This window comes from Miscanthus floridulus, chromosome 6 (genome assembly GCF_019320115.1).
Source record: "Miscanthus floridulus cultivar M001 chromosome 6, ASM1932011v1, whole genome shotgun sequence".
Taxonomy (NCBI): Eukaryota; Viridiplantae; Streptophyta; class Magnoliopsida; order Poales; family Poaceae; genus Miscanthus; species Miscanthus floridulus.
In genome coordinates, this window is record NC_089585.1 from 101722881 (window position 1) to 101743914 (window position 21034).

The following is a 21034-nucleotide window of genomic DNA, read 5'->3' on the forward strand; positions in this document are numbered from 1 at the left end:
CACAAAATCAAGGACAGCACCAGCGTCGTCCCATGGAGGCTCCATTGCCTCCTTGATACGATGTGCCACTTCAGAGGGGGAGAGCGCTCCCTCGGTGAGCACCGTCCCATCGAGGGACACACCATGCGCCATCATGTGTAGGGGAAGCACGCGCATCATCAGCGGCGCCACCCTCCGTGTGTGGTAGGCACCGATGATCCCTGACCCCTTCACACCCCTCTCCTTCAGGATTTGGATGGCGGCGAGATGGTCTTGGATTCTCTTCTTGTCTTTCTCTGGGACCCCCACCTCCTCCATGATTCCAAGATCTCTTCGATGAGGCGCCCGGTGAACTCTGGCAAGGGGGAGGCTGCGTCGTTCTTGATGTCGAACCAATGCGAATGCCACCCCTTGTTGGAGGTCGATAGACGTATCGGCGGGTACTCGCTGACCCGGTTGTTGCAGAGTTGAATGCCGGTGCATCCCATCAACACGTTCAGCTCCTGCTTCTTCTCCCACTTCTTTAGGAGGGTGATGGCGAAGAAGTACCGCCATAGGTCAAAGTGGGGACTAATCCCTAGGAACCCCTCACACAGGGCGATGAACGCTGCTATGTGTTGGATTCTGTTGGGATTAAGGTTCTGCAGCTCTACCTTGTAGTAGTGCAGTAATCCCCGAAGAAACTTGTGGGCGGGGGTGGCGAATCCCCGCTCGTGGAAGTGAGCAAAGGACACGACATAGCTGTCTGGCGGCGATGACGCGTCCTCATCACCAAGCAGCCGCCACTCCTCGGTGACAGTCCGCTCGTAAAGAAAACCATGGCGAACGAGGCCCTCCAGGCGCTGGAGGGTGATATTGGAGCGGCACCATAGCTCTATTGGAGGATTGGGGTGAGTGGATGCGAATTCGACGATGGCTGAGATGCGGATGCGGGAGGCTTAGGCGATTGGCGGCGGAGGTTGTAGATGTAAAGACAAGGAGGCAATGTATGAAACCCTGGGGCGAACCCTTTGGTTTTATAGGGGCGATGGATACGAGGAAGGCAACCGTCCGCCTGGATCTCCACGCCTGCCACGATCTGCCACCATGTCACGACGCAGGATATGCGCCCCCAATCCCTATCCTTTCCCTCCGAAGTCGCGTCGGACGTTTCACCTCCCCGGGTAGACCAGGACTCTTTACTAGCAAAAGGATATAGGTCAAAAAGCATTCTTCTAGCCTGGCTAGGCCCAGGAGTTTAAGGGCTGGCCCATCAACGGTTTTGACGGCCGTCCCAAGGCACCATTACAACAAAGGATGGGCCCACGACTGGCCAAAACTCAGGCGCACAAGCTCCATGGGAGTCTCAGCCCACGATCGAGTCTCAGCCGGGCTGACACTGACCAGATCCCCACGAATAGGATGCCAGGATCCCAATTAAGCTATCCACTAAAGAACCACCAAATCTCACGACCATACCCGCGAAGGGTCTGACCTCGGTGAAGAAGAAATCGCATCTTCAGGGCATGCCATGGGCAACAATGGAGGGCCAGGGCTCTCAGAATCCTCTCTTTCGTAAAACCCTCCGAAGGAGTATCCTACTCCTCCGTAGGCTCGGGGGCTACACCCACTGGGTGCGCCCGCGTGCACCCGCTGACAAGTCAAAAATCCCCCTGGCAATTCTACTCGAATCGATCAGGGGCTCGAGGGCTACTGTCGGGGACCAATATTAGGGTATCCGAAGAGGAGGAGCTAATGATCGTCGAACGTTGATTCATCCGCACAATCAAGAGCGTGACTACACCGCTTACCGGGTCACTCCTCGTCCATCCACTGGGACCATGGGCCCCGCCCCAAGCTGACTCTGCCTCGCCCGACGTCCGAGGGCTGGCTCTGCCTCGTCCGACGTCTGAGGGCAGACTCCACCTCGCCCGATCCCTGGGGGCTGGCTTCGCCTTGCCCGATGTCCGAGGGCAGACACCGTCTCGCCCGACGTCTGAGGGCAGACTCCGTCTCACCCGATCCCTAGGGGCTTGCTCCGCCTCGCCCAACGTCCAAGGGCAGATACCGCCTCACCCATCGTCTGGGGGATGGCTCCGCCTCGCCCGACCCTCGGGGGTAGGCTCCGCCTCACCCGACGTCTGAGGGCAGACTCTGCCTCGCCCGACGTCCAGGGACTGGCTCCGCCTCGCCCAACGTCCGAGGGTAGGCTTCGCCACGCCCGACGTCCGGGGGCTGGCTCCGCCTCGTCCAACGTCCGAGGGCAGGCTCCGCCTCGTCTGACGTCCGGGGGCTGGCTCCGCCTCGCCTGATGTCTGAGGGCAGACTCCGCCTCGCCCAACGTTCGGGGGCTGGCTCCGCCTCGTGCCGACGTCTGCGTACTGCTCATTCATAACTACGCGCGCAGATAAGGTAGGACACTCAAGTCAACCGCAATACCGAGGATCATACCCTACACGCCTACAGGAAAGTACCACCAGGATATGACAAGACGAGCGCTTTAAAGCCCTTCTAGGCATGTCAGAGCCAAAACAGTGTTGTAGACGCTGACATTTGTCTTACAGTGTTGTGGGCGCCGCCATTTGCCGTCAGACATGGATCCTGATGGAAGAATACGACAACCACTATGGTCCAAGAGGAGACACATCCTCTACAGTGACAGACGTGCGGTCACTGCGCCGTCCGTTCCCCGTAGGGTCACGGATCAACACCCTGGTCCGTCGCGCCGCCCGTCGGAGTGGGATGGGACATGACCACTTGCTGATCAAGCGAGAGCATGTCATCATCAACGGACAGGCGCCCAGCATGGAGCTATCCTTGGCACCGTCTGCCATGTCAGCAGAGCTCACTTAGAGGAAAAGAAAGACCCGGCACCTTCGAAGGACCTTCTCTGTCTCTGGTTTTTCTTCTTTCTCCCATTTGTAATCCCTGCTTCCTCTTGATCTATAAAAGGAAAGGCAGGGCACTCCACTAAGGGGACCGAAAAAAATAGAACATGCCACGCATCACATAACACACAGCTAAGCAGTAACTGGACCTGTCCCTCTCTCGCCTGTTTGTAACCCCTACTACGAACCTTTCAGTGCTAATAACACGAGCAACAGCTGCAAACTGGACGTATAGACGTTCTGCCCAAACCAGTATAAACCTTGTGTCTTTTAACACACCATCCAGATCTAACACATAATAATATAAATTTACTCGTGAGTGTTTACTCGAAACACCGACACAGTGACAAATGACCATTTAAATAGGATAAACAGTCGATAAAATAGAAACAGCCACGTTTAAACGATGCGTATAAATAGGCTAAAAGGCTACAAACAGTGCCTAATATACGGTCGGGTTCAGCTGGGTTTGTTCCGGGTCCCCGCTGCCGAAGGTACCGTCGGCCGCTTGCTTAAGCCCACGACAACAACTCACCTCCCGGGCCTACCACGCAGTCTCTAGAAATAAACAGCGCCAATGTGATAATCTCTTTTGCATTGGGCTCGGCAATCCTGACCCGATCAAAGACGTAGGTACCCCCAAATTTCCCCTCGCGGAGCCACGCGGATCGAGTCCCCGTCGAATTCGCCTCTGCCGCCTGCTCGATCCGGTGGCCGCGAACTCGCCGCTGTCGGATCGTCTTCGCTGGGGCGATTAAGCTACGGGATTTGAAGAGATCTAAGCGAGTCGCGGGCAGCAGCCATGAGCGAGGTGTTCGAGGGCTACGAGCGGCAGTACTGCGAGGCGTCCGCCTCGCTCTCCCGCAAGTGCACCGCTGCCTCCGCCCTCGATGGAGGTAAGCAAGATTCCAATGTTTAATATGATCCCCCTTTGTGATTTCGTTGGGGAACACCTGCTTTGTTGATTGTTTTGATCTGATTCGGTGGCCCTATCCGCAGAGAAGAAGAAGCAGAAGCTGTCCGAGATCCAATCCGGCATCGAGGAAGCTGAATCGCTGGTAAATAGATGCCGCAACGCATTCTATTCTGGGGATCCCCTTGGCTCACTGGATATAAGACATCGACGCCTTCAGTTCTGCTCAATTGATTTGGGGAGCGGGTAGAAAAGTAGAGATTAGGGATTTTTTTCGTTTCCATCGGTACAGTTTTGGTGTTCTGAGGGAGCTGTGAGATGTTTATGTGCCTTGGTCTTCATTTTGGGGGTTTGGGGGAGAGTAATTTTATGTTTTCGTTTTATGTGTTTGCAGATTCGGAAGATGGACCTGGAGGCAAGGAGCCTACAGCCTAGCGTTAAGGCTGGTTTGCTTGCAAAGCTGAGGGAGTATAAATCTGACCTTAACAACGTCAAGAGTGAGCTTAAGAGGATATCAGCGCCCAATGCCAGGCAGGCTACCCGGGAGGAGCTCCTGGAGTCTGGAATGGCTGATACTCTCGCGGTGAGCTTAATACTAGGACCTTTTCAGGACTGTGTCTACAAATTGTTCAGCTATGCTTAATGCTTCAATGCATAACATATCACATCAGGGCATTTATCATAGATTGCATCAGAGCAAAAGCGTCATAGGTCCAATGTCTATGAGCTAGAAATAACTGATAAATATCTGTGTTTGTACTTTTAAATGTGGATGTGATATTTCATATCAGGTGATTTGGTTTGTACTGAAATGATCAATAGTTTTTCTTTTTTGTCCTCAGTATTATTATACCTATATAGGTGGGTGGAATATTAGTTATACAGTCTAAATGATTGATACTGCTATATCTGTTATTTAGTTGCATTTTGCTTGCAACATTGTGCATCACTGTAACAATGGGACATGTGAACTAGGAATTAGTTCAATGAATGATTTACATGTGCATGTTGGTAAATCAAGCTGGCTTACTACAGTACATTTTGGCCTTTCACTTTCTTTTTTTTTTCAATTTTGGATATCCAAGTTTTAGCACTGTGGCCCTGTGGCAGGATCCTGCCAGCATGTTTATATATGTTCTCACTTCTCACAAATGCATTTCTGACCATCAAGTTTAATCTATGGCTTTCCTTATTTACATGCTTAGATGGCACGATTACAACTTTTGTTCTATAGGAATATGTGCTGCATATTCGAACATAGATGGATATATCAGATAGTTTCACCTTTTCATCCTGATATAATATATTTTAAAATTTTGATTTGGATTCTTAATACTGTACCTTATACTACACCACAGATTGGCATCTGTGTGGCTCATGTGGCCCTTAACTAGCTGTGCTTCACTTAAGTTTTATGATGTTGGTAGCATAGGGTTACCCTTACCGCGAACATTTCATATTGGTAATGTATGAATGAAAACAGTGGAAGACATGATAGAAGCAAGAAATCCTTTGTCTCATCCTATATCTCTGTAATATTCTGTTTGTCACTAAATAAGATAGAACCATTACATTTATAAAAAGAAATTTACATGTGATGGATGACTTTTCTGTTCTTAGTCTGACAAAAGTAAATCACATGATAGTATTGCCCTTATTGCAAGTTACCTGTCAATGTCTATTTACATAAGAAATGTTCCTGAAGTAATACAAATAGTTCTGGCACCAGCTGAACTTAAGGCACTATAAGCTCATTAGTTGTTTTGGAATGTTGTTTAATATCTAGTAAAGTGATTTGATCACCTATGTTTCTTATTCCTCGATGTCAGTGTACAATAGGACTGCTGCCTCTACATTCCTGTTGCATTTATTTTGGTTATGCTGGTTTGATTTATTGAGGCCTTTTGTCTGAGGCTTCTTACAGTTTTTTTTACTCATGTCATACTTGGGGGACTCTCCCATGGCTCAGGTGTCTACTGATCAGAGGGGGAGATTGATGATGACAACTGAAAGACTGAATCAGTCCACTGACAGAATTAAAGAGAGCCGAAGAACTATGTTGGAGACAGAAGAACTTGGTGTTTCAATTCTTCAGGACCTTCACCAACAGCGACAGTCACTACTACATGCTCATACTACTGTATGTACCTGTCTCAGCAGCACTTCCTATTATATAGATTTACTTTCTGGTCGTTTTCTGATTTTACTGGTAGAAATGCTGCAATGGTTGTTGCTAAAATAACCTATATAACAGCACTACTAATTTAGTTCATTGACTGCGCTCTATCTTGGCTTTATTCATAGCAAGCTCAGCTTGGATTTTGTTTTGTGCAGAACTTTTTTATGAAAATTAAATGTTAGTTATCTTTTTTCTGTGGTTCACTGTTGAAATCTTAGTGATTTGTGTAGTATTGGTGTTGAGCGTGTGCTTTTTTTTCCTTTATGTTTTTTGTTCCTTTTTTTTTTTGCTGGTTTTATGTGTTGTCGGTGGACCCTTTTCTCCTTAATATAATGATGTGCATCTTTCCTGTGTGTTTTAGAAAGTTGTACAAATATTCTGTTAGGTGTGCTGGGCTACAATCTCGAAATCTCTCTCCCAAATAACTCATCACCATTCTCCTTTTTATTTTTTTGACGATCCAGACTAGATTTTTTTTATTCGTGACCTAAGTGACTCAATCTCATCACTCCATATACAACAACAACAACAACAACAAAGCCTTTAAGTCCCAAACAAGTTGGGTTAGGCTAGAGTTGAAACCCAGCAGAAGCAATCAAGGTTCAGGCACGTGAATAGCTGTCTTCCAAGCACTCCTATCTAAGGCTAAGTCTTTGGGGATATTCCATCCTTTCAAGTCTCCTTTAAAGGATGGAATATACCCAAAGACTTAGCCCATATGGATACTTAATATTGTTTTGCTACATTAACTGGAGTAAAGATTAGATTGTACTCCCTCTGTTCCAATTTATATGTCGTTTTGGCTTTTCTAGATACACAACTTATATATCTAGACATATTATATATCTAGGTGCATAGCAAAAGCTATGTACTTAGAAAAGCCAAAACGGCCTATAATTTGGGACAGAGGGTGGTACTTCAGGAATTTAGACTGTCTTGTGCTTCTGTGCACACGTTAAAGATTATATTTGATCGCAAAAAAGTTAAAGATTATATTGTACTTCAGGAAGTTTAGACTGGTGTTGTATTTTCTTGAACACTTGTAGGACTTATAGTACATTTCGTGAGGGTGTGCGTGCATTTTGTTCTTCATTATGTGATGTCTTTACTATATGGATGACTATGGAATTTTAGTGCAAAGGATTGGTGATTGCATTAAAAAGGGAAAGATCCTTAGTTAAAAAAGGTGCATGCAACACATGTAACCCGTTCCTTGTTGAAATTGAATATCAGAATTATACCTCTGCTGCTGCAATGAGTTCAGTAGGTAATATAAAGAGTAAAGTAGATCAGTGGCCCCCAAACTTGTTTGACAGTGTCACCTAGATCCCTGAACTATTGATCTGCATATCTGGGTCTTAATTGTGCCACTCTGATTGCCGAAGTGGCTGGCCAGCATGGACATCTGAAAGAAAAATGATGTTACGGGATGACATGTGGGTCTCACTGGATCTTTTATTTTTGTCATCAGCTATCATGTTTGAATGATGAACTGTAAAAACGTGCTGACATGGATGCTGCGTAGATGCTAAGTAAACACATAAACATTGACCCCAAGTGAACCACCTAGTAAGTTTAGGGATCCAAATATGCAAATTAATAGTTCAGGGACGTAGCTGACACAACTGAACAAATTTGAGGACTGCCGATGTATTTTAAGCTATATCACAAAATTGTGTTGCTAAAATACTGCACCATAGTGTACATTCTTGGTATGTTAATCTGCTTTGTGTTGTGCGCGCACATTCGTGTGTTAGAACTTTCGTATTTGTGTGTATTATTGAGATTTGATACCCTCTTGCTCATAGTTGCACGGAGTTGATGATAACATTGGCAAGAGCAAGAAGATCCTGGCTGCAATGTCAAAGAGGATGGATAGGAACAAGTGGATCATTGGAGGAATTATCACGGCTCTCGTTCTGGCCATCCTTCTCATACTCTACTTCAAGCTCGCTCATTAAGCCTGCCTGCAGGTAGGTTCCCCCCCACATATTTGTGTTCAGTAATTGTGTGATAAGAGTTGTCTGAATGCTGTGTATTGAGCAACACGCGGCTCTCCGAGCATCATTTGTCCCCCCCAAACCTGTAAACTTCCGTGGCTCATGTTGTGTACAGTCAATATACTTCCAACTATGTAAACTGTCTAAAGAGTGAAAAAATTTTACTTGGTGTTGAGTCTCATGTGCCTAACGCACGTTGTTCTGTCATGTTAAACTAGAGAGGTTACTAGAGCAGTATGTACTTCCTCCGACCCAAAATAAATCAACTTCTAGAGTTGTCCTATGTCCAACTCACTATTTTAAGTTTGACCAAACTTGTAGAAAAAAAACATCAATATTTGTAATACCAAATTAGCATGGTTAGATACATTATTAAATATATATTCTCATAGGGAAATTATTTTCTACTCCCAGAGAGTAGTTACTCCCATGTGTATATCTTTACATTTATGGTGTATATGGCCCGACGAAGTGTATGTTGGCAAAGTATATGTTCATATTAGACCATCTAGGGTAGTATGTATGTTAAGCATGCAAGTATACTTTGAATATATGGTTATACTTATTTTATATATACTACTATAATAGTATTAAAATAATATGTTAAAAATATGAGTTCTTTTGAATTTTTTTACGTAGGTATGATTTGGAGTATCATAAAATGAGTATATAAACACACTTAAATTGATAAACGAGTATGCACACATACACAATGTGGTTTATTGAAGGTGGGAGTAAGTACTCCTTGGAGTAGGAAAAATGCACCCTATTCTCATAATGTTACTCTTTGGTGTTATAAACGATATTACTCTTTTCAATAAATTTGGTTTGGTCAAACCTAAGATAGTTCAACTCTAGTGATTCTAGGAGTTGATTTATTTTGGGACGGAGGCAGTAACCGTTCTGTGTGCATCGGCCTATTTGAACTGCTGTCGCTGTCTGTCTTGGAATTATTGTGATTATTAGTCAGCTCTGTGGCTAGTCTGTTATTGTTGTCGCGTTAGGGTTTGTGCAGATGCTTCCTGAATGATTGAAGAGTGGTACTCCTAGACTAATAGGTGGGCCTTGGCAGCTATCTAGTGTGCATGCGCAGAAGGTGCAGGTCCATCGGTGCTGCAGTAGCTTCAGTTGCAGAGCTAGGTTGGCAAGTGGGATAAGCGATGAGGCAAGCGCATCTTGTGCTTGGGTGGTGTTTAGTTCCCAAAATTTTGCAAAATTTTTCAAGATTTTTCGTCACATCGAATTTTTGGACGCATGCATGAAGCATTAAATATAAATAAAAAATAAAACTAATTACACAGTTTAGACAAAATTTACGAGACGAATCTTTTAAGCCTAATTAGACTATGATTGGACATTAATTATCAAATAACAACGAAAATGGTACAGTACCATTTCCTAAAAAAATTTGTCAACTAAACAAGGCCAGATCTACATCCATTTTGGATAGGGGGAAATGGGCACTGAGCATCAGGGTTTGATGTGATGCATGGTGAATTGTTGATAGGCAAGAATGATCCGCGGGATGCCTGGCTAGGGTAGGATGCCATGGATGGGAACGGACTGTGGTTGGTACTGAGTTGTGTACAGTTGGGGAGAGACTTGGTGAAGGAGCTACTGCGATCAGTGTTCAGCACTACTGTGCCTTTGGTAAATGAAACTCTGAAAAGTAGTACGTACCGGTAACGATTGTATTTTTTCTTCGCGTACGTGCGTCATTATATGATATAATAAAATAAATTCCCTGGCGTTCGTTTCTTACATGCATCTGGTCACACGGACTAGCTAGCGAAGTCCGTTGCTGCAATCATAAGCAAGAAAAGAGCTAGCTAGCCTGCAACATCTTATTCCCTTTCCCACTGGAGCGATATGATCGATCGTGGTCAGCTGTCAACACACACCTCTCTCCCCATATCGTCACTTGCCGGCTCTCCATCGTCTTTTCAACGACGCAGGGAACCGCCGCCGAATGTGCCGATCGTCTATCTGTTCGGTTGCTCCTCCCTCCCGCGGGGCCACCGCGACGAGCCGACGGCGAAAGAAACTGAGACCTCCTGAAATCATGAAGGGGAGGCCGGAGGGGAAAATTGGGTGGAGCCAAAAGAAATTTGGAGCGCGCGTGTCTGAATTCTGGCCGACGCGCGGCGGAAAATCGATCCGTCCGTTCCGTCTCGTGCTACGCTTCGCTTCGTAACTTTGTGCTACATATAGGTGGCTGATGATGATATGACTTCCTGTCCTAGAGACGTAGATCGAGTTCTTGGTTCAGTTTTTTTTTTTGAATTATAACAACTGATAAAGTGTTCTCGTACAGATTGTTCAGAAAATTAAGCTGAGGCCCAACGAAAATAATGACCAGTCAAACCAAAGCAAGACCTCAAAAAAGAAGGGTGCATGTCGGGCTGTTGGCAGGGTGCACTTTTTTTCTCCGCCTAGTACTGCATAGCTCCAGTAAAATAGAAAAGGTAACAAGTCCCGTATGCGTATATGTGACGCGCTACCTCTCCATGGCCATCCGATCGCGTTCTTTCCGAGCGGAAGCGATCGGATGGCCGCAGGGGCGCACGGCCAGCGTCCCTGTGGATTTTATTTACCGGGCCGGGGCGAGCTAGAGCGCCGTGCGTGCATGCAGCAGGGTGACCAGCTGCCAGTCGGCCCTAGTAGAGTAGTAGCAGTAGGATTCGTGCGTGCATGTGGGGAGCAAACGCGCTGCAGGAGGGCCGCACGCGCCTTTTGGAGCCGGCCGGTGTTCTTCTCAAGGCGCACGCCTTGCATTGGTCTCGACACGAATTCAGGGGGGGCGCAGGCGCAGGCGGGGAGCGGACGCGGCAGGAGGCGCAGCCTCTGGCCTCTGCCGTGCCGTCGTTGGCAGAGCCAGCGCGCGCTGCTTCCCACACTTGCATGCATGGGGGTCAGCCCCAAAGGGAATGTCTTTTGGCATCGGGCAGCCCAACAACCAGGCCCTACAATGTGGTGCCCGTCCGGCCCCGGTCGTCGGTCGGCGGTCGATGCCGTTTCTCCACCCACCGGCTATAGGGGTAGTAGTAGGGCTACTAGTTAGCCCAAAAGCGCCCTGTAAAAGTGCATGCGCGATGCAAGCTGCACTGTGCAGTGCTGTGCTACTCCCTCTCTCTCTCTAGCTAACTAGCTAGCTAGCTAGTTGCACGTACTGTGTGCTCTCATGGCAGCGGCGCACACACATAACGAAGACCTCGTTCGATTCTTTGACACGAATGAACAACGAGCGAGGAAAGGCAGAGGAGAGAGGGACAGCAGCAGGAGAAGAGAACTCGGTGAGAGAGAGAGCTGAGAGAAGACCACCGATCGAGTAGGAAAAGGACGTGCCCAAACTCCCATATGTACGGGCGCTGCCTTGCATTGGGCACTTAATCATATGTGCCATGATTCATTCCACCACCGCTCAACGCCACGTCACTAGCGATCGCGACAGGTACAGCCCACGCACTGGCGCGCGCCTAGGGCCTTGTTTAGATCCCATCAAAATTCTAAATTTTTTCACTCTCTCCATCACATCAATTTTTGGACGCATGCATGGAACATTAAATGTAGGTAAAAAAATAACTAATTGCACAGTTTGGTTGTAAATCACGAGACGAATCTTTTGAGCCTAGTTAGTCTATGATCGGACAAAGTTTGTCAAATATAAACGAAACGCGCTACAGTGTCCAGATTACAAAAATTTGCAATCTAAACGAGGCCTAGTATGGAGGAGATGAACGGATCCGGCCGGTGTGACGCATGGCGCGCATCGAGCGTGCATGAGTCTCGTCTAGGGTCCCCGCCCCCCGCCCCCCCCCCCCCCCCCCCCCCCCCTGCTACTAGATAGCTTTTGCAATGCATATATATATGATACATCGATCGACGATGACTTGACAGTAGCAACGCTGACTGTCGATCCATATATAGTAGATGCATATGCATGAGGGCATGCGGCTCGCTGGGATAAAAAGGTATCGTCAGCAAAAGGCCCTTTCCGTGTTAAGTTACTAACATAATCCCGTATTCCCGTGCTTTGCAGATCAGATAAAAAGACGAGAGAGAGAGATGAATTTAGCTAGCTAGCTAGCTAGATAGATACAGCATCTCTCTCGTCTTTGTTGATCAGAAAGCTCTCCGGCCGGCTAGCCTACCTTGGCGCCTAGTTAGCTCTGCGTATCTCGCTCCCTCTCTCCCTTTTTGCGTTCAGCTACTAGGAAAAGATATTTCGTTGGGTTGGATGCAAAAAGGGCCGAGGAAAAGTGGTTATTCATGCACAAAAGTAGCAGCAATATATATGGAGAATATACTAAGTAGTCAGCTACAAAATAAGTTATTCCATAGCCACCTCCATTTACGATAATTTTATATACTAATTTACGATAATGTCAATACATATTTACGATAGTTGTGTTATTATAACACAAGGAGATATTTACCATAACGTTATAGTAAACCACTTAGTATGGAGTTACTATAATCTCGTAAATTAACATAGTAATTATCGTAACCCAAAGTGGCTACAGAATAAGTTATTTTGTAGCCAGCTATAGAGTAGTAGTTCTCTCTCTCTCTCTCTCTCTCTCTCTCTCTCTCTATATATATATATATATATATATATATATATATATATATATATATATATATATATGAAAGTGTATTTTTCCCCTATGTGGTTTTTGGTGTATTGATGACATCCAAATTAGGGACTAATGTTGATCTTAATGAGACATGTCGCAGCTATTAGTCCCATGAAAGAATCAAAGAGTTGATAAAGATGAAATGGTATCCCTCAATTCTTGAAGTTGAAAAGGCGGACGAACTCAAAACGCTCTTCAAAGGTTTTCATTTTGTTTTTAAGTTTAGGATCCACCGCACTATAAAGAGGGATGCAAATTTAGTTGGTCTGAGAAACATAGAGTGCTCAAGCATTAAAATAAAATTAAAAGAGAGACACTCTAGCACTCTACGAGCACGTAGATTATTTTTCTGTGACTATCGGTGTCGGAAGTCCCGACGTAAGCCGGAACTCCCGACAGTCGGAAGTCATGACTCTTGCCGGAAGTTTTGACTCCCAGTCACTTAGCCTGCGCGGTGACTGTGGACGTCGGAAGTCCTGACCCAAGCCGGGAGTCCCGACATCGGTGGTTCTGCTGGCCGGCTGTCTGCGCTCGTCGGAACTCCCGACGTACGTCGAAAGTTCCGACTGTCGGAACTCCCGACCTAAGCCAGAAGTCCTGGCATCAGCGGTGCTGGCTAGTTGTTTAACTGCGCACGTCTAAAGTTTCGACCGTCGGAAGTCCCGACGTTTGCCGGGAGTTCCGACATTGACTTGCACGCGCGGACTTCTGACCCTATATGAACAGTGTTTTCTGTTAACGTCGGAAGTCCTGAGATCTGCATCGGAACTTCCGACGTAGATCTGAACGGTTAGATTTTCACTTAGAGTATAAATACCCCTCTCTTCACTTCTAACCGTTACAGACTCATTCACAGCTGACCCACTTCGTGCTCAACAGCTCCCAAGCAACTAAAGCACCCCTCTCCTTCCCCCTTTGCTCTAATCTTCTATTCCCTTAGGGTTTTGAGTGAAAGGAGAGTGGATTAAGTGAGAGCATCACTTTGGTAAGCTTGAGCACTTGATTTCTTCGTCAAGCCGGTTGATTTTGCGTCTATTACTCTTGGGGCTTTGCCCCTAGCTGGCTAGGCGTTACCCAAGAGCTTCCATCTTGTGGAAGAGTCTTGGGAAGTTTGTATCACCCTTCGATTTCTTAGTGGAAAGCTCAAATGACCTTTGTGATCGCTTTGAGAGAGGCAAGGAGGTGGAAGAGACTCCGACCTTGGTGGTCACCTCAACAACGAGGACGTAGGAGCTCATTTGTGGGGTTGTCGAACCTCGGGATAAATCTTTGTGTCCCACGTGCTTGTTGTTGTTGTTGTGATTGCTAGAGATTATTTGTATTTGTTTGTCTCTTTCTCTCCCAAACTTCTATTTTAGGGTTTGGACTCGATCTACGGTTTGGAGGCATTACGGCGTCAAGGGAGTGACTCAACATCTTCACCAAACCACTAGGAAGTGAGGTTGTAAGATTATTTATCCGCAAAGTTAAATTTGATACTGCTTTTGTAGTTCACGTAGGCGTCAAAACTGCTGATGTTTGTGCTGGAACTTCTGACAACATCGGGAGTTTCGACCCAAACGCCGAGACTTCTGACATTGACTGATAGATTTGAACTTAGCATTTGTAGTAAATTTTTAGATACGCCTATTCACCCCCTCTAGGCATTGTTAGATCCTTTCAATTGGTATTAGAGCAAGATCTTCTCTTTGCGCTTCACCGCGTGAGAAGAAACAATATCGGAGTCCGATAAGATGCAAGCCGTTGCCGTCGAAATGGTCATGAAAATAGCTGAAGAGTTGATGAGTGCTCAAGCCAAGCTCTTTCAAGATGAAATGAAAAAGATGCAAGATGAGATGAGCAAGATGAAGGAAGAATTGAGCAAGAAGGTTGATGATGCAATAAGTGGCAAGAATGATACGAGTGATAAGAATGAAACAAACAAAGATGCCGCTAGTGATATTGGAGCCGATGAGCATGCTCATGGAAAGGGAATATATTCAAACATGAGCTTTGACTATGGACAACTCATGAAAGGTTCAACACTACATACTCCGTCCGTCAACATTGGCAAGCCACCTCACTTTGATGGAACAAGATACACCGATTGGTCTTACAAGATGAAGATGCATCTCATTGCCGCAAGACTTTGGGAAGTTGTGGATGTTGGTGTGATGATTCCTACCGATGAAGATAGAGAGATAACTCCAGAAGAAATGCACAACCTCCATTAAAATGCACAAGCCGTAGCATTGCTTGTGTCAAGCCTAGCTCCGGATGAGTTTAGAAAAGTGAATGGAATGGAAAGTGCAAAACAAATTTGGGATACTTTGAAAGTGTCATTTGAAGGAGATAAAAGTGTGAGAAAAGGCAACATTGAGTTGCTTCATGGTGAATTGGAAAGATTTGTATTCTTGCAAAATGAAACAACACAATCCCTGTTTGATAGGCTCATGGCATTGGTCAACCGCATAAGAGCTCTTGAAAGCACCGAATGGGATGACAACAAGGTTGCTAGAAAGATGTTGAGAACCTATAGAGCCAAGAACAACATGCTAGCGTCCATGATCATGGAAAGGCCCGGTTATGATGAGATGACCCCTCAAGAAGTTCTTTCAAAACTCAAGCATCACAAGTGTCTAAATGAAGATGCAATCAATGCTCACAATCAAAATCCTAGTGCAATGGGATTCAACAAGAGTGCAGCCCTTAAAGCAACTCAATAACATGAAGGTCAAGGTTTAAGTCAAGAAAAGAAGAAGAAAGTGAAGGATGATTCCTCAAGTGGAGAAGAAGATTCTGATGTGGAGGTTGCATTTGTGATTAGAAATCTAAGAAAGTTTATGAAGAAGAAAAGCAACCGCAAGACCTATGGTGATGGAAAGAGAAGGTTTAAAAAGAGATTTTGCTATGGATGTGGTCAAACCGGTCACTTCATAGCCTATTGTCCTAATGAGAAAAAGAAGCACAAGCACGACAAGGATGAAGACAAGAAGAACAAAGGCAAGAAGAGAGGTGAAGCTCATCTTGGGAAAGAATGGAGTCAAGTGATAGTGACTCAAGTGATGATGAGAAGAAGAAGAAGGGAGTCACAAACATCGCCATCCACCACTCTTCTTCACCGACCATGATCTTCCCCGACTCAACTTCACCACCAAAACTCTTCTCCAACCTATCTTCATCACCGAGGCTCTTCTCCAACCTCATCGACAATGACTACTATACCCCAACTTGTCTCATGGCAAAAGGGGAGAAGGTACATACTACACTCGTTTCCTCTAGTGATGATAATGATAGTTGTGATGAGAACATAGAAGAAATTGAAGCAACTATGATAAAAAATTTTTTGGTAAAAAGGCCTTCTCTAAAATAAAAACACTAATGAAGAAATTAGAGAAGAGGGATAGATGCTTAGAGATGCAAGGAGATATAATCACTCAAGAGAGAGAGAAATCTTGCACTTGAAGCATCTATCGCCGAGGAAAAGATGAAGGTTGAGAAGTTAACCGTAGAATTGTCTTTAGCCAATAATTCAATTGGGAAATTGACTAAGAAACATTCCTCGGTTAATGATCAAGTAGCTAGCCTCAAGAATGAGAAGAGTATAGCTCAAGAAAGCCTCACAAGCTTGGAAGAAAAATATCAAAATCTTGAGCTAAACTATAGTACTCTTTGGGCTAGCACTTCAACTTCTCCTAAGGCAACCGAAGACTCTAATGTCTCCACTAGTGATGGTTGTAAAAGATGCTATAAAATTAATGTGAATGCATATACAACTAACCTTATTGAGTTAGAGAAGAAAGACAAGGAGATTCATAGGTTGAAGATGATATTAAAGAATGGGTGCAAGTGTCAAGAGCAATCCAACAAGACTATATACAAGTCATCAAGGCACCCATCAATCAAGGAAGGCATTGGCTACAATAGGTATGATGGAAAGGCCAATGGAAGGAACATGATCAATGGTGTGCCTTGTGTGAAGTTCAACAAGGGCGTTGCTCTTGATGAGCTAATATGCAAGGCCAACAACAAGGTCTACATTCCAAAGATCCAACCTACAAGTAACAAGACAATCAAGACAAAACAATCCGATGGCCCTAAGCCACAAGCACCACTTCCACGGTGCTATGCTAGTGACTATATGTGTTGTTGGGGCAAGGATGGCAAGATTGTGGTTAAGTATGTTGGTGCCCAAAAGAGAAAGGAAATTATGAGGAGTGTTTGGGTGCCCAAGTTTTATGTGACTAACCCCCTAGGACCCAAATCTTTTTGGGTACCTAAAACAAAAGCTTAATTTGTCCTTGTAGGAATATTCCTCCGGTGGAACAAGTTGGGTGTTGGATAGTGGATGCACCAATCATATGACCGGAGAGAAGGACATGTTCACATCATTCCAACCAAATCATGGTCATAGTGGAAATATTGTGTTTGGTGACAATGGAAAATGAGAAGTCCTCGATTTGGGTAAAATTGCTATATCAAATGATAATTCCATTTCAAATGTTTTACTTGTGAATTCGTTGAGATACAATTTGTTGTCCGTCTCACAACTTTATGAGATGGGTTACAATTGTCTCTTTACGGATAAGGGTGTGGAAGTCTGTAGAAGGGAGGATTCCTCTATTGTATTTATGGGTCATTTAAAAGGGAAACTCTATCTAGTTGATTTCACATCAAATAGAGTAAATCCCGAGACTTGTTTAATGGTAAAATCTAGCATGGGTTGGTTATGGCATCGCCGACTTGCCCATGTTGGGATGAGAAACTTGGCCAAACTTCAAAAAGGCGAACACATCCTTGGACTAACAAATGTTTCTTTTGAGAAAGATAGGATTTGTATCGCATGCCAAGCGGGAAAACAAGTTGGAGCTAAACATCCTGTCAAGAATGTTGTGACAACCGAAAGGCCATTGGAGTTGCTTCACATGGACATATTTGGACCCGTCGCTTACATAAGCATTGGTGGTAACAAATATGGTTTTGTAATTATTGATGATTATTCTCGTTTTACTTGGGTATTCTTTTTGCGTGAAAAGAGTGAAGTCTAAGGTATCTTCATGAAGTTTGCAAGAAGAGCCCAAAATGAGTTTGATGTCAAAATCAAGAGAGTTAGAAGTGACAACAGGACAGAGTTCAAGAACACCAACATTAAAGAGTTTCTTGATAAAGAAGGAATCAAGCATGAGTTTTTGGTTCCATACACTCCACAACAAAATGGTGCTATGGAGAGGAAGAACCGAACCCTCATAGAAGCCACAAGAGCAATGTTGGATGAATACAAGACTCCAACCAACTATTGGGCAGAAGCGGTCAACACGGCATGCCATGCTATCAACTGCTTATATCTTCACAAGAAAAGAGAAAAGACCACCTACGAACTTCTAACCGGTAAAAAGCCTAAGGTGCACTACTTTAGAGTTTTGGATCCAAGTGTTTCATACTTAACAAGAAATCCAAAAGCTCTAAGTTTGCACCAAAGGTTGATGAAGGTTTCATGCTTGGTTATGGTACTAACGAACATGGATATCATGTTTTCAATAAAACCACCGGTTTGATTGAAATCACGGTAGACGTGACTTTTGATGAAACCGATGGCTCTAAAAAAGAGCAAGTCAATGTTGAGAATGTAGGTAATGAAGAAGCTCCACACGAAGCAATCAAGAAGCTTGCTATTGGTGAAGTAAAGCCCGTTGAAGACGAAGATGAAGACCATGTTGTGCATGATGATCTTGATCCAACTATTCATCATGTTCCATCAAATGAACATGGTGAAGCTTCCGCAACAAGAAATAATCAAGATGGGAGATCAAATGAAGCGCAAGGTCATTCTCATGAAGATGGTGTCAACAATGAGCAAGTTCACCCTCAACTCAACAATGAAGAAAGAAGTGAAGTCAACCCTCCACAAGCTCATGATTGTGATCTTCCAATCGATCATGACCGTGATGATGATGATGGCCCTATCCAAAGATCAACTCAAGTGCCACATCCTAGAGTGCATCAATCCATTCAACGGGATCATCCCGTTGATAACATATTAGGGAGCATTCGATGAGGGGTAACTACACGTTCCTGTTTAGCAAGTTTTTGTGAATATTACTCTTTTGTTTCTCCTTTGGAACCTCATAGGGTGGAAGAGGCACTTGATGATCCGGATTGGATGATAGCCATGCAAGAGGAGTTGAATAACTTCACTCGGAATGAAGTCTGGTCCTTGGTGGAAAGGCCCAACCAAAATATGATTAGAACCAAGTGGGTCTTCCGCAACAAGCAAGATGAGCATGGGGTGGTAACAAGGAACAAGGCAATGTTGGTGGCTCAAGGATTCACTCAAATTGAAGGCTTAGATTTTGGGGAGACCTATGCACCGGTGGCTAGGCTAGAATCAATTCATATTCTACTTGCCTATGCCGCTCATCATGATTTCAAGTTATATCAAATGGATGTGAAGAGTGCATTTCTCAACGGCCCCCTATCTGAGTTGGTGTATGTAGAGCAACCACCGGGCTTTGAGGACCCCAAGTATCCAAACCACGTCTACAAGCTCGACAAGGTGCTCTATGGGCTCAAACAAGCCCCTAGAGCTTGGTATGATTGTTTGAAGGATTTCCTACTCAAACAAGGTTTTGAGATAGGAAAGGCCGATGCTACTTTGTTTACTCACAAAGTCAATAATGATATCTTTGTTTGCCAAATATATATCGATGACATAATATTTGGTGGTACTAATGTGGCTTTTTGTGAGGAATTTAGTAGGATTATGATAAATAGGTTCGAGATGTCCATAATGGGAGAGTTGAAGTTTTTCCTTAGATTTCAAATCAAGCAACTCAAGGATGGCACATTCATAAGTCAAACCAAGTACACCAATGACATATTGAACAAGTTTAACTTGTACAAGGCCAAACCCATCAAGACACCTATGCCAACTAATGGACATCTTGATCTTGATCAAGGAGGAAAGGACGTCGATCAAAAGGTATATCGCTCCATGATTGGATCACTTCTTTACCTTTGTGCATCTAGGCCCGATACTATGCTTAGCGTGTGCATGTGTGCAAGATTTCAAGCTAATCCGAAAGAATGTCATTTGATGGCCGTTAAGAGATTTTTTTCGGTATTTAGTGCACACTCCTAATCTTGGCTTGTGGTATCCTAAGGGCTCCACTTTTGAGTTACTTGGCTATTCTGATTCGGATTAAGCCCGTTGCAAAGTAACCCAAAAGAGTACTACCAGGACTTGCCAATTTATTGGTCGATCCTTGGTGTCTTGGAGCTCTAAGAAGCAAAATTCCGTTGCTTTGTCCACCGCCGAGGTCGAGTATGTGGCGGTCGGCGCTTGTTGTGCCCAACTACTTTGAATGAAGCAAACACTAAAGGACTTTGGATGTGAGTTAACCAAGATTCCACTTTTGTGTGACAATGAGAGTGCCATTAAGTTGGCAAACAACCCTGTAAACCACTCTCGAACAAAGCACATAGACATCCGACATCATTTTTTGAGAGACCACAAAGCCAAAGGAGATATTGCCATTCATCATGTGAGCACCGAAAAGCAATTAGCCGATATCTTCACAATCCTAGATGAGTCAAGATTTTGTGCTTTGAGGAGTGAACTAAATATCATTGATTCCCGTAACGTGGCTTGATCCCTTGGACACACATTTTGTTTGATCCAGTTAGGAGAAATGAATTAAGAAAACATTATGTGACACTTTCAAAATCTATTTTATATTTTCCATGAGTGACTATTGCTTTGTGTTGGTTGAATGAAATCTAGTCACTTGTGAAAATGTTAGTGTCCATCATATTTTTGCCCCACATGCTAGAGTGAGTGTAGGTTGAGGTGTTTTTTCTGTTTCCCTGCGTCGGAAGTCCCGACGTACGCCGGAAGTCCTGGCTCGCGCCAAAACTCCTGACCGCTGGAAGTCCCGACGTAAGCCGAGAGTTCCGACGTAGATCTAGATTTTTGACCGCCGCGTCATCTATTTTGACCATGCCGCACCGTTTCACCGTCTCATTTACTTAGCCCGGTCCCTTCTCCTACGGTTATTCTCTCCCTCCCCTACCTCCCGTCGCCCTCAATCTCTCTCCACGTGCCATCATCGCCTCTCCTCGCGCCGCCGCGTCATGCCCTACCCGTACCTCTGCCCTACTGGGAGCTCTGGCCCACATTCCTTCTCCTTGCGCCGCCGAAGGCCTTGCCGACTATACCGACCTCCCCGCCCTCGTTCCACCGCTTGTTCCCTGTTTTTCCTTGGATCATGGTGGACATTCAGTTTGTGTGGTGGAGATTCCATTAGTGGAGGTGTTCGCGTTCGTCTATTTCTTCGTGGCCTATGGATTTAGTTCCTCTTCGTCTCCTTCCTTTCTCGATTCAAGGTACTACCGTGGCGTCCTAACCCTAACTCCAATGTACCTTGCATTTTGAATCTATTCTTTCTCCCTATCTACTCCTCTATCTTCCTTGTATGAATGTG

The 21034-nt window shown here is 44.9% G+C and overlaps 1 protein-coding gene across 1 annotated transcript; it reads left to right on the forward strand.

Annotated features, from left to right (window-relative positions):
* The first annotated feature begins 3397 nt into the window (after window positions 1-3397).
* Window positions 3398-8113, forward strand: LOC136456437 (vesicle transport v-SNARE 13-like). The gene is made up of 5 exons (XM_066456304.1): window positions 3398-3742; window positions 3846-3904; window positions 4154-4342; window positions 5729-5899; window positions 7747-8113. Exons 1-5 carry the CDS (start codon window positions 3649-3651, stop codon window positions 7897-7899), a joined length of 666 nt encoding a protein of 221 aa, XP_066312401.1. The 5' UTR covers window positions 3398-3648; the 3' UTR covers window positions 7900-8113.
* The last annotated feature ends 12921 nt before the right edge of the window (window positions 8114-21034 follow it).

Excerpts from the sequence above, each read along its gene's own strand:
- LOC136456437 (XM_066456304.1), top strand. The coding sequence starts at position 3,649 with ATGAGCGAGGTGTTCGAGGGCTACGAGCGGCAGTACTGCGAGGCGTCC. Across the intron at positions 3,743-3,845 it reads TGCCTCCGCCCTCGATGGAG|AGAAGAAGAAGCAGAAGCTG; the intron begins GTAAGCAAGATT and ends CCCTATCCGCAG. Across the intron at positions 3,905-4,153 it reads TCGAGGAAGCTGAATCGCTG|ATTCGGAAGATGGACCTGGA; the intron begins GTAAATAGATGC and ends ATGTGTTTGCAG.